The sequence below is a fragment of the Calliphora vicina genome, chromosome 5, assembly GCF_958450345.1.
Source record: "Calliphora vicina chromosome 5, idCalVici1.1, whole genome shotgun sequence".
Taxonomy (NCBI): domain Eukaryota; kingdom Metazoa; phylum Arthropoda; class Insecta; order Diptera; family Calliphoridae; genus Calliphora; species Calliphora vicina.
The window spans coordinates 105,044,944-105,057,484 of NC_088784.1; the positions used below are offsets into that span (position 1 = coordinate 105,044,944).

At 28.9% G+C, this 12,541-nt stretch overlaps 2 protein-coding genes across 2 annotated transcripts; both read right to left on the bottom strand.

The window, feature by feature from the left end:
- Positions 1-1,372: 1,372 nt before the first annotated feature.
- LOC135961518 (cytochrome P450 6g1-like) lies at positions 1,373-2,992 on the bottom strand. The gene is made up of 2 exons (XM_065513019.1): positions 1,736-2,992; positions 1,373-1,675 (listed from the first exon to the last, which is right to left on the bottom strand). The coding sequence occupies exons 1-2, from the start codon at positions 2,990-2,992 to the stop codon at positions 1,373-1,375; spliced, it is 1,560 nt and encodes a 519-aa protein (XP_065369091.1).
- Positions 2,993-7,307: 4,315 nt separating this feature from the next.
- LOC135961933 (cytochrome P450 6g1-like) lies at positions 7,308-8,963 on the bottom strand. The gene is made up of 2 exons (XM_065513582.1): positions 7,685-8,963; positions 7,308-7,627 (listed from the first exon to the last, which is right to left on the bottom strand). Exons 1-2 carry the CDS (start codon positions 8,936-8,938, stop codon positions 7,319-7,321), a joined length of 1,563 nt encoding a protein of 520 aa, XP_065369654.1. The 5' UTR covers positions 8,939-8,963; the 3' UTR covers positions 7,308-7,318.
- Positions 8,964-12,541: the final 3,578 nt, after the last annotated feature.

Here is a 12,541-nt window from a genome sequence, read left to right on the forward strand (position 1 = left end):
GGAGACGAATAGTTTGAGCAACATCATGGTTGTGTTGATGAATCGAGACTGATTTTAAAGTTTTCTGTAGTTGATTAGTGAGTTTTTCGTTATGAATTCAAATAAACACAAAAACGATATTTTTTGCTTTTATTTTTTGAGATTTAAAACTTAAACTCTTTAGTATAAATTATGCTTATTTTGTATAATTAATAGAGAGTTTAAGCCTCTTTTAAGAGCTTACTATGAGTTGAAGAGTATTAGTGTGCAAATGTGCTAAGTCTACTTTTTTTATAAAAATTTATATTCTTTAACAAAAAGCAGTCGGATTTATCATTTCAGATTTTAACAAAATTTAGCACAATTATTTAGGGTATTCACACAGTAGTCATAAAGTCAAATGTCATAATATAATAACAGCTGAAAAAAAAAATAATTCAAATTTTTTTTAATTTTCATTCAAAATTATTAAAAAAAAATGTTTTTGAATTTTTTAGTGAAAAAAATTTGATGCCAATTTTTGAAAAAAAAATTATGAGAAAAACATTTTTTGTTGAAAAATTAAATTCGGGTTAAAAAATAATTTTCCCGATTTTCACCCATTGTAGGTCCGACTTACTATGACGGTATATATATCGTTGCAAGGCCTCGATGAAGAGAATTTTTTACAACTATTGTAAAACTTTAGTACTTCATGACAATATGACTTGATAGCACACCGTCTGAATATCCCAATAATGTATTGCAAGTTTTGATCAAATAGACTTTTTACTTCAAGACCCTATCCGATCCGAGCCATTTTTTAATGCAACAGTACAATTTTATTGTGTGTAATTTTTTAAGTCGAGACTAAATCGCAAAAAATTCGGAATAAATTTAGAAATTCATTTTTTAAAGCTGCCTAAAAGTATGCTTTAGTTTACTTTTAGGCAGCTTTTCTGATTCGAAACGGTGTTAAGAATCATTCCTAGGAAGTTCAAATGTTTATTGAGATCATAGGTACATTTTTGTAGTTGATTGTTTCCATGAATTTTGAACGATTGAACCTATGGACTGGAACATAGAAAAAAAGTAAAAAAAATCGATTTTTTTACGTTTTTTCCGATTTTGATCTTGAAGATGAAGTTTTTGTTGATTTTATATGTTCACAATTTTTGTTCTTTATGGCAACTTTGCCTCAGAGAGTAAATCAAAATTTCGAACTGTTTGCTAGATATGAGCCTGAGAAAATTATCACTTTTTTGAAAAAACGACACTTAGGCCCCAAATCTTTGGGGGCACGGGTCTTTTTTGTTTGGTCTTTTATCACGTACTGGTGTCCGTATATGGTTATTTTTTACGTGTTGCATTGTGTTTTAATAAAACTACAAAAAGATTGAGTAATATTTTCCTCTCATTTATTAACTTCTTTGTCATATAAATTATCTCGAACAATCTCCACATGCAAACCACCCTTTATTTTCAAAACTATTGCTTTGGGTTCAAATTCAGGTTTAACAATAGTCTCCGCACAAGCTCGCACATAATGATTCTTGAGAAAATAAGCCAGACCAATTTTCACCTTCAGCAAACCTAAACGTGAGCCAATGCACATATGGGGACCCTCACCAAAGGGTAAGTATGACATGGGAGTCAGCAATTTCTTGCGAGCAGGACTAAAACGTTCTGGATCAAATTTGGTGGGATTGGGCCAGTACTAAAAAAAGTTTTACTTAAATAAGTTATTATTATATTCTATTAATATATCAAAACTTACCTTTGGATCATAATGCAAACCAAATATTGAAACATAAACCGGCATTTCATTACGTAATTTGTAGTCGTAATAAGGCTGTAAATTAAATTCTTTAGATTTATTTGCTGGCAATTCATACAAACGCTCCAGTATGGGTAAAACTGGATACAATCTTAGTGTTTCATCAATAACCATTTGTAAGTACTCCATTTTAGTAAGAGTTTCATAGGAAATTTCTCCATTATTGCTTAAAAATGCTTGCAGAATCTCTGCTCTTAATCTCTGCTGCACCTGATGATTTTTGGCCAATTCTAGCAATGTATTTGCTATTGTATTGGTAGAGGCATCAAAAGCTCCACCAATCAACACACATGCTTGGGCAGTAAGACCCTCCATGCATTGGGATATATCTTCGCCTTTGATTTCAGCTTCATGTTTCATTCTGACAAATACATCTATAAGATCATGACGTTTACAGCCCGAACGTTCTCTCTCTGCCATTATATATTTTATAAAAGATCTCATGAATGTTTCGGTGGATTTATAAAATACTCTCGGTCGTAGGAGTCTGTTAAGCTTTGGCGCAAAAAAGAGTATTAGAAATTCCAAAGCTCTCTTCAAATTAAAGTCTGTAAATTTCCTGGCCTCACTAAACATGACATCTTTAGCATTTTCCAAGGCATTGGAGGCTATTCCCAATATAGTGGTAGATATAGTATCTGTTACATAGCGTCCAAATAGTTGTTTTAATTCGAGTTTAAAACAATTTCCCTGCTTGTTGAGATAATGCTCCAAATTGTTACCCACTTTTTGCACCAAGGGATACATAAATCTTAATTTTGTACCAGAGAATATGGGGCTTAATTTCAAGCGCATCTCTCTCCAATAAGAATATTTGGCAAAAACCAAATTCAAAGCACCTAAAGGATCATGACGAGCATCGCTGCGACACGGACGACTGCTGAAACTATCAAAGTCTTTAATAAATATGGATCTTATCAGTTCGGGTTCACGTATTAGTAAACTGGGCTGATACAGGCCATAAATCCCCACAACTGCTTCATTTTTAAAATTCGCATCTTCATATAGAGTTCTCAGATGATAACCAAAGTTTGTCTTGAATGTTATGAAATCTTTGAAATTGCCACTTAATATTCTACCCTTTACACTGGGCACTTGTGGATATTGCGTCCAATAATTAAAGTTTATTTTAAACCAAACCAACAAAACACTTAGAATTATAATAATTAATATTATTAAAATAATTAACAGCAACATTTTCTGCCGCGCGTCTGTTGTATTTACTTTGCTAAATCGTTTTGAATAAATAATAATTTCTGCTAAATCGACATTTTTATCATTTTAATAAATGCAAACTACCGCTTCTGGTGAGAATGAGAAATAAAATCAGTTAAACAATTTGAAATGTTTTTAAGTTCCACATAATAACCTCGTACTGCACAATGGGGTTGTTTGTTATAAAAATCGTAATAAATTTGTGTTTTCAACACTGCTGGTCCGATAAAAGATTTATACAGAAGATTTAAGCAAATTTAATTAAGAATTAGTTAAATTTATTACAGATTTATAAAAGTAATCTTCTTTATATATATAATTATTCTGTACGTATGTTAGTAACTAAACTCCTCCTTAACGGCTGGGCCGATTTCGATGAAATTTGTTGTGTGTGTTTGAGTGGGTCCCTGGATGGTTTAGATTCACAATTGACCTATATAGGAACTATGGGCATGGCACCTCCCATACAAAGTAAAAATTCATTATTGCATATGTGGAGTACTATTATAGTGGGAGTCTTCAAACTTTTTGTGATCTATGGCAGAACAACGTTTGTCGGGACAGCTAGTTTTATATGAAACTTTAGTTTTATAAACCTTTTATATCCTACTATTAAATCAATAACTTTTGTTCAATCAAATTTGTAGATTATGAATTACAGTTTGTTTGATATGTTTGTACGATTATTACCACACTGTGCTTTCAATTAAAATAAATTTTAATAGTTTTACATCGATATTTGTCAATTATGTTTAATTCAACTGGTTAATTAACAGCAAAAAACACAGTTTAATTATTGCACTTTATCACAAAAATCGAACAACTTTAACCCTTCAACCACCAACGACATATCTCGACATATGTAAATTTACTGTATAAGACGCTTCTTTTTTGATTTTTAATTTTTATCAATAATCAATATTTTTGTACCCTACACACCATCCTAGTCTATACTAGGCGTTTGTGATGATGTTTGTAACGATCATATCACTTTGTAAGTCGATGTCAGAATAAGGTTTTTTTTTGGTTTTGGAAATGGGCAAGTAATATCGGTCCATGATTTCACCGAGCCACCATGCAAGTGTCACCCAGGAATACTGTTTGAGCAGTCATAAATATGTTGATCCTGATACGGCAATCCTGATAAAATTCCCAATACTCTGAAATTATATGTACTGTAAAGTATGCCAAAAATCGGGCAACATTTGTTTCTAATCTCCATACAAGGTCCCCCTCAGAAAATGACTTGAACATTTATAATTGTCTTATAATAATTAATATCGCGATGGAATTTGACATAAAATAAGTTTTATATTAACCTAAATCTCTCTAATAACTTTTGTGAGGATCGGTCCATAATTGATCTTGTCAATAAATAATTTATAAAATTTTTTCTCGTAAAATTTTGTTCACTAATAAATTTAAAAATAAAAAATTTAAATTTTGAAGAAAAAAAATTCTAAAAAAATTTTGAAAAAAAAAATTCAAAAATTTTGAAAAAATAAATAAAAAAAATTGTTGCCATAAAATTTTTTCACTAATAAATTAAAATATTGAAAATTTTTATTTTAAAGTATAATTCGGTGATGGGTATATAAGATTCGTCACAGCCGAATATAGCTCTCTTACTTGTTTTAAATTGACTTTAAAATTTCAATGGATAAACAATTCTCAAAATAAAATAAGATTTGATCCCAAAATGGGTATCAATCAAAAGCTATGAGGCTAACGGTATAATAAAGTTAAAGTTTTCTTGATTCAAAAATAAGGAAGAAAAATAATTTTTAAAAATTTCCCTTCTGCACAATTGTAGTTATAGACTAGGAGAAAAAAGAAACAATATTCCTTATAATATTGTTCATAATTCTTCAGAAAAAATACCATTTTTGGGATTTTTGACAAGTTTTTTAGGAATTGTGGGATTGTCAATAACTATTCACAAAGTTTCACATTTTCATTTTTCAATAAAACCGATTCATAAACAAAACTTTTTAATAAAAAGTTTTTATGCATTTTAAAAATAAACATTTTTCAAAAAATCAGCTACCATTTTTAAAAAAGTCTTTTATCAATTTTTTTAATTCTTTAAAATTTGAAGACATATTTTCCTACACGTTGATATTAATTAATGGCATCAAAATGCATTACTCACAATAATTAACTTCATCTTGAAGTGTTCTCCGTTTTTTGGTAATGTAGAGTAGATGGCAATGCAGTGCACAAAAATATATTGCAAAACGGCAAGATTCTGTAAATTTTCTTTTTGTTGTTGATTTTCAATCCATAAAATGTACTAATGGAAAAGATAAAATGCACATATTATAGGTGTGTTTGCGTACTGTCCAGTAAAAATTATCCAGTAACTTTTTTGTACTAATTTGAGAGAGTAAAAATAAATTACTCTCAATCTGAAAAGTAACAAAAAAAAATACCCGAACAACAAATTGTAAAAATGAGTTGTATTTTATTATAAATCAATTTAAAGCGTTTGTTTTGTACTATTTTACTTCTTTTCTTTGCAAAATTTGTAAATTGTATTAATTTTTTAATTTTTTTTAGTTTTTTTTTGCATTTGCAACCATATGTTTTAAAAGTTTTATGTTGATATTTTTTACTGGACAAAAAATGTTCAGTAAAAAATATCATGTTCTCTATCTTCGAACTGTCACTTTTAACACTTTCTTACTCTCTCGTTACAAGTTTTTAAAAGTAAACGAACGGAATCCCGTAACATCCAGTGATAATAAAATATAGAAATAATTTTTAATTTTTAAAATTTAATAAAAGTTTTGTTTATGAATCGTTTTTAATGAAATTTTGAAAAATACTAAAAATGGTATTTTTCGATTTTTGAGTATTTAGAAACATATTGGGTCATACAAAAGAGGCTTCAGTTATTTGAAAGCAACTATGCGATTAGAGAAAATTTGGCATAAAGTTGCAATTTACACAAAAAATTTTCACAAAAAATTTTGAAATTAATATTGAAATTTCGAATCTCCAAATACGGGAATATCCATCCACAATTTTGAAATTCATATTCATAATGGGCCAATTTCGGGAAAGTTTTTTTTTCCAATAAAAATTGTTAGCAAATTTATTTTTTTAAAATTGTTTCTTTTCACCTTTATATCTTTTTTGACTTATTTATTTTTAAATTTTATTAATAGTTCATGTCAGACCAAAATTACAGCTATTTTTCAAATATGTACCGCAATAATCAATATTCGCTACACCAGATTCATAAATATATTTTAGATCTTCATAAATGGTAACCGAAATTTATTTGTATTAAATGTTGACATTTTTTATTTTGGTTTATAATTTAAACATGATAACCTAATGATAACGTGTACAAATTATGAGTTTGTAATTGATACCTGTGTTTGTATATTTTGTGCATGTTTCAATTCTAAAAAATATTTTGAAATAATCAAAATTATAAAACCAATTAATTTATTAATTAATTAATTTATTATTAATAAAAAATTAAAAATGAAATTGATAAACAAGAGGCAGTTATGGAAAGGAATTATTTTCACTAAAGCAAAAATCATATTAAACAAGTGAGAATACTAGCCATAGAGAAACATAGAGCGGAAACTAGAAAAAAACTCAAACAAAAAAATTACTCAAAATAAGTACATATACGAGTTTTGTTTCCACATATATTTTTCTACTAATACATTCTCAACACTTAGGTTTCTGACAACTGAGTTAGGTCTTTGACAGGAGAGTTTCCGCTCTATGTCTATTCTCTATGATACTAGCTTCGAAATTACACGCAGAGAAAAAATATAATTGTATATGTTTACCATTTCAAAATTTCAAGTTTCTGAACAATGTAATTATTTATATGATATTACCATAATAATATAGTAAATTTAGGATTCACATGATTGTATCAATCATATATATAGTTGCAGTAAATAAGTATATGTTTGTGACAACCATTTTTATGATAAAATAATTACGATATTATGTTTTTCTCGGCTTATTGATATAATAATCTAAGAATATGATTACCATAAACATATATTTGTGTACTACAATCATGTATATGATTGCGACAATCATGCGAATCTCAACCTTACCATTATATGATTACCACAATAATATAAATAATTACAATGACCATAATATGGTTCAAGAATATTTTGAAATGGTTACATTAAACATTTACAACTATAGTTTTTGTGTTTGTACGTTTGATGTTATCTAGTTATAGCCAAAATGGGCCGTACAACAACTTCATACTCACTTAAAAGTAATATTTTCGATCGTCATTGATTAATCATTGTTTTTCTCTTACTCTAATTTATTAACTAAATTTTCACACAGCATATCCTTTATAAACTCCACATGTATACCACCCTTGGTCTGTAGAACAATGCTCATGGGCTCAAATTTAGGTTTCAGTACAGTTTCCGCACACACTTGTACACGATAATGCTTCAGCAAATGTACCAAACCGACTTTGACTTGCAACAAACCTAAACGTGAGCCAATACAATTATGAGGGCCGTCTCCAAATGGTAAATAGGTCAAGGGATTCAGCAATTTCTTATTGGCCGGACTAAAACGTTCCGGATCAAATTTAGTGGGATTTGGCCAATACTTAATAAAAAAAAACAGATATTAATAAAAATTTCTTGAATTTCCAAACAAAATTACCTTTGGATCATAATGCAAACCAAATACTGAAATATAAACAGGCATGCCATCTGGTAATTTGTAGTCATAATATGGTTCTAAAGAAAATTCCAAAGATCTATTTGCAGCTTTACAATATCTACGATCCAGAATGGGTAAAACAGGATATAGACGTAATACTTCATCGATTACCATTTGTAAGTATTCCATTTTGTTAAGAGAGTCATAGGAAATTTCACCTTGTCCCTGGGTAAATGCTTGTAGAATTTCCTGCCGTAATTTCTGCTGCACTTGTGGATCCTTAGCCATTTCGAAGAGAGCATTGGCTATGGTAGTTGAGGACGTATCAAAACCTGCACTCATAAATATACAAGCCTGGGCTATTAAACTCTCCATACATTGAGCCACCTGTTCCCCTTTACTTTTCACTTCTTGTTTAATTTTGACAAATGCATCTATAAGATCATTACGTGATCCAACCAAACGCTCTCTTTCCTCCATAACACATGCAATAGACGAACGCATAAATTGTTCAGTGGACTGATAAAATATTCTGGGCCTTAGCAGACTATTTAGTTTTGGTGCAAAAAATGTTATTAAAAAATCAACAGCTCTTTTCATATTAAATGCACTCAATTTGACAGCTTCCTGGTATATATATTCCTGATTATTTTCCAAAGCCTTCGAGGTGAAACCCATTAAAGTTGTGGTTATAACTTCCGTTGTATAGCGGCCACACAACTGCTTCAATTCAAGCGTAAACCGGTTACCTTTTTGTTGAAGACAATCTTCCAGTCTAACACCAACCTTTTGCACTAAAGGATACATAAACTTTAGTTTTCCTGTAGAGAATACAGGGCTCAATTTCAAACGCATCTCTCTCCAGTGAGTATATGAGCTAAAGAATAAGTTCAAAGCACCCAAAGGATCATGGCTCAAATCTCCTCGGCATGTACGACTATTAAAGCAATCAAAGTCTTTGATTAATATAGATTTAATAATTTCAGGTTCTTTTATTAGCAGACCCGGTTCATAGAGAGCATAAATTCCCACAACTGCTTCATTGCAATATTTCTGATCTTCATACAATGTTCTCAGGTGATAACCGAAATTAGTTTTAAAAGTCAAAAAGTCAATGAAATTTCCACTGAATATTTTACCTTTTACACTGGTTATTTGGGGATATTGCAGCCAATAGTTAAAGTTTATTTTAAACAATATATACAAAATACTCAGCAAACCTATTAAAACGATCAATATTATTGTCAACAACATTTTAGATTAATGTTTGATTGTTCTATTCGAAGTGTAAAATTATACTGAATGCATAAATTAAATACTTATTTATAGATATGGTTTATTTCATTATTATTTTGCAAGAGTTTGTATTTTCTGTTATCATTTTTTGACTACACCATTTCCCATTATATATTTCAAAAGTAATGTTAATCAATTGATATTTTATTAAAGATTTTTCTGTCTGCTATTTTTTATATTTACTGTTTATATGTATGTGAAAATACCACCACTACCACTGAATGAATCTTTTCAATACCCAGTTTTCATTTCTTAAATTGATTGAGTTTTCCTTGAGTATTTGCGAAAATTTTTACATGCTTAAACCTATCTCATGTAAAGAATAAACGAAGAATTTTTCACATTTTTTCAACAGGCATTTCATACACGCAGAGAAAAAATATAGTTGTACATGTTTTGTTTAACCATTTGAACATTTTTAAAAGTTTTTGAACAATATTATGTTCACTGTAATTATTTATATGATTGCGCTAACCATAATATATTAAAGTTACGATTCACATGATTGTAACAATCATACATTTGTTTGCAGCATAGAAATATATGTTTGTGACAATAATTTTTATGATGAAGGATTTACCATATTATGATGTTCTCGGCTTAGGGATATCATAATCTAAGAACAACATATTATAATATAATGATAATGATTTATCATGAAAATTATTGCCATAAATATATGTATATTTATTTACTATAATCATATATATGGTTGCTATAATCATGTGAATCTTAACTTTATCATATTATGATTACTACAATCATATAAATAATTACTGTGACCATAATATTGTTAAAAAAGTTTTAAATTGTAAAATTTTCTTTTCTTTATTTTTTCTCTGGGTTTACATGTCACTTTATTCAACAGGTTGAATTTGTGCTCAAAGTTTGAAACATATGGGCAATTCCATATCATCGTACGTGACATTTATACGCCTATAGATTGGAATAGATTTTGCAAAAATAAGAGTATCTGAAAAATAATTTGGTCTTTATGTTCCATTCAGAGGGTACTATATTTGAAAATAATAAAAATTTCTTTCGAAATATTGCTGTCCAAAATATTGAGCGAAATAAGGGTATATCGTACGTGACATAAAACGGAACTTATTTTGAGGTACATGTAGAAATATGCGAAAATATTCGAATCGTGAGAGACGTTATGTTTTCTTTTAATTTCTAACACTAAACGAAATATTTTTCCTTTACAATCCGTCATATTTAAATAAAAACAATCGTTGGATGATTTTATAGTAAATAAAATTAAATATCGTACGTGACATACCCTACGTGACAGATTTTTCTCTTATAATAAAAAAATATATATTCTGTAAATAGTATATGTATACCAGTGTTGCCACCAAGACAATTATAAACTACACATGCCTCATGTCAAAATTACACATACGAGAAAAAATTACACATGTAAATAAATTTTCGTGATTTCAATAGGAGAAATTGTCTAAAATTGTCATGAATATAAAAGGTTTGTCACAGTGAACTCTGGGATGTTTGGACCAAATACGATCACTTTATTCTCAATGGACAATTTTCACTTGCGGTGATTTTAATTTATCCAGGAATTGGATTTTTTAGTGAACTTTTCTAATTTAATGAATTCTTGAGATCAGTCAAATATGTCAATCCCAAATACGCCTTTAACAATTATTAATCATGTCCATTTTAATTTATTTCTAATTTATATTAAGTGCTTTGAAATCAGTTTTGTTTTCAGTTTCAAAGATAAATATTTTTTACTATTTGTTTAAAAATTATAGCTCTGATGGGTAGTCATCTGATGACTACCCATCATCATAAATTCAAAACGGTTCTTACGGGTATAAAAAATAACTGGAAACAATTTGTAAATAAATTTTTCTCACACAAATTCTTAAGATTGGCTAACGTTACCCCGAAATAACTGCAATTACCGTTACCGATATAATAGTTTATACCGTTATCTGTAAATACCGTTACCCTTATTCTATAAACAATTTAAAATTATAAAAATACAAATTTTCGATTTTGGTTATTACAAATTGTTATTGGAAAAACGTTAATTTCCAAGATAACGAAAATTAACGTTTTTCCAATAACAATTTGTAATAACTTGTAAAAATGTACATTTATTGAATAGTATTTGTTGTTTTATATTTTTTTCATGTTAAAAGTCTTATATGTATATAAACTAAAATTCAGTTTCTGTTACCAATGTCTGCTTTTACACAGGGCAAGTTTACTTGAAGCAAGTCTCGTCGATTCCCTTTTAAACTTGCTCGTCTGTTTATACACAGCAAGTCTGTGAGCAATTTTGTATGTCAAAACATAATAGACGCCATATTGAAAATGAGAAAACAAAAGAAATTTGAAGAGACTTGCCAGTACAAGCAAGTGTGTACCCCTCTTCTTTCTTCTTGCCTCTCTCTCCTATAAACTCTAGACTTGCGCAAGAAAAGTTGCCCTGTGTAAAAGCAGACAATCTGTTACAAAACTATCACAAACGCCGAAATATCCATCTGAAAAACCAAACATAGCAATCTCCAAATTACTTATCGTATTTTTCTGCAAACCTTAATGTTAATTTAGTTCAAACTTGATTCATATCTTCATCTTATATATAAATAGACCAAACGTTTTTTTGTGGTACACTTTTAAGTATGTTATTGTCCACCAATATTAATAAAACATATTGTTTTCGAATTTCGGCCACCGGGATTTCCTAGTACATATAATTCCATTATACTGAGTAACAAGCGAGTACAATATAATAAATATGAATACATTTAGAGATACTGGATTTGTATTTATCAACTAAAATAGAGGATATAGCTACTTTCCCTCATATAAATGTACATATTTATTTCAGTCGGTTTTGAAATCTGAACAATCCATAAGTCATTCATTCAATTAAAATCCAAAATATAGATAAAAGACATACATTGACAATATATTTTGGATATAATTGGAATTTAAAATTACACATGAATTACACATTCACTCAATTACACATGGGCTACACATCCAAGATAAAATTACACACAATATGTGTAATTACACATGAAGTGGCAACACTGATGTATACAAAACCTAAAAAAGTGAATAGAAAATATACATTCGGTTTTTATAAACAATTTGACAATAGCAAAAAAACAATCAGATTCAAATTCATTTCATACTACAAGCTAATTAGGATACTAGTTTTCGCCGCAATTTTAGCCTAAAATATGCCTAAAACATTAAAAAATCAAATATAATCAGTTTAAACTATTATTTTTGTCTTTAAAATGTTGTAATATGATCTTAGTAAAATTGTATTATTTTCTTCTATTCAAATCATCTTGAAAAAAGTTTCAAGGGTTTTTGTGTTTTCAGTCGTGGTAGCGATTCTCGTGGAATTGCCCGTATGTAGCCTTATTGTTTCCCTTTTATTTAACTGTAAATAAAAGTTTTTATTTAAAATCCAGGTTTGTATTTTGTTTTACAAAAAAGAAAATTACCGAACAGTGGAAAGACTATCTGCCTATTTCTATATCCCAAAGAATTGATTGAAAAAATTATATG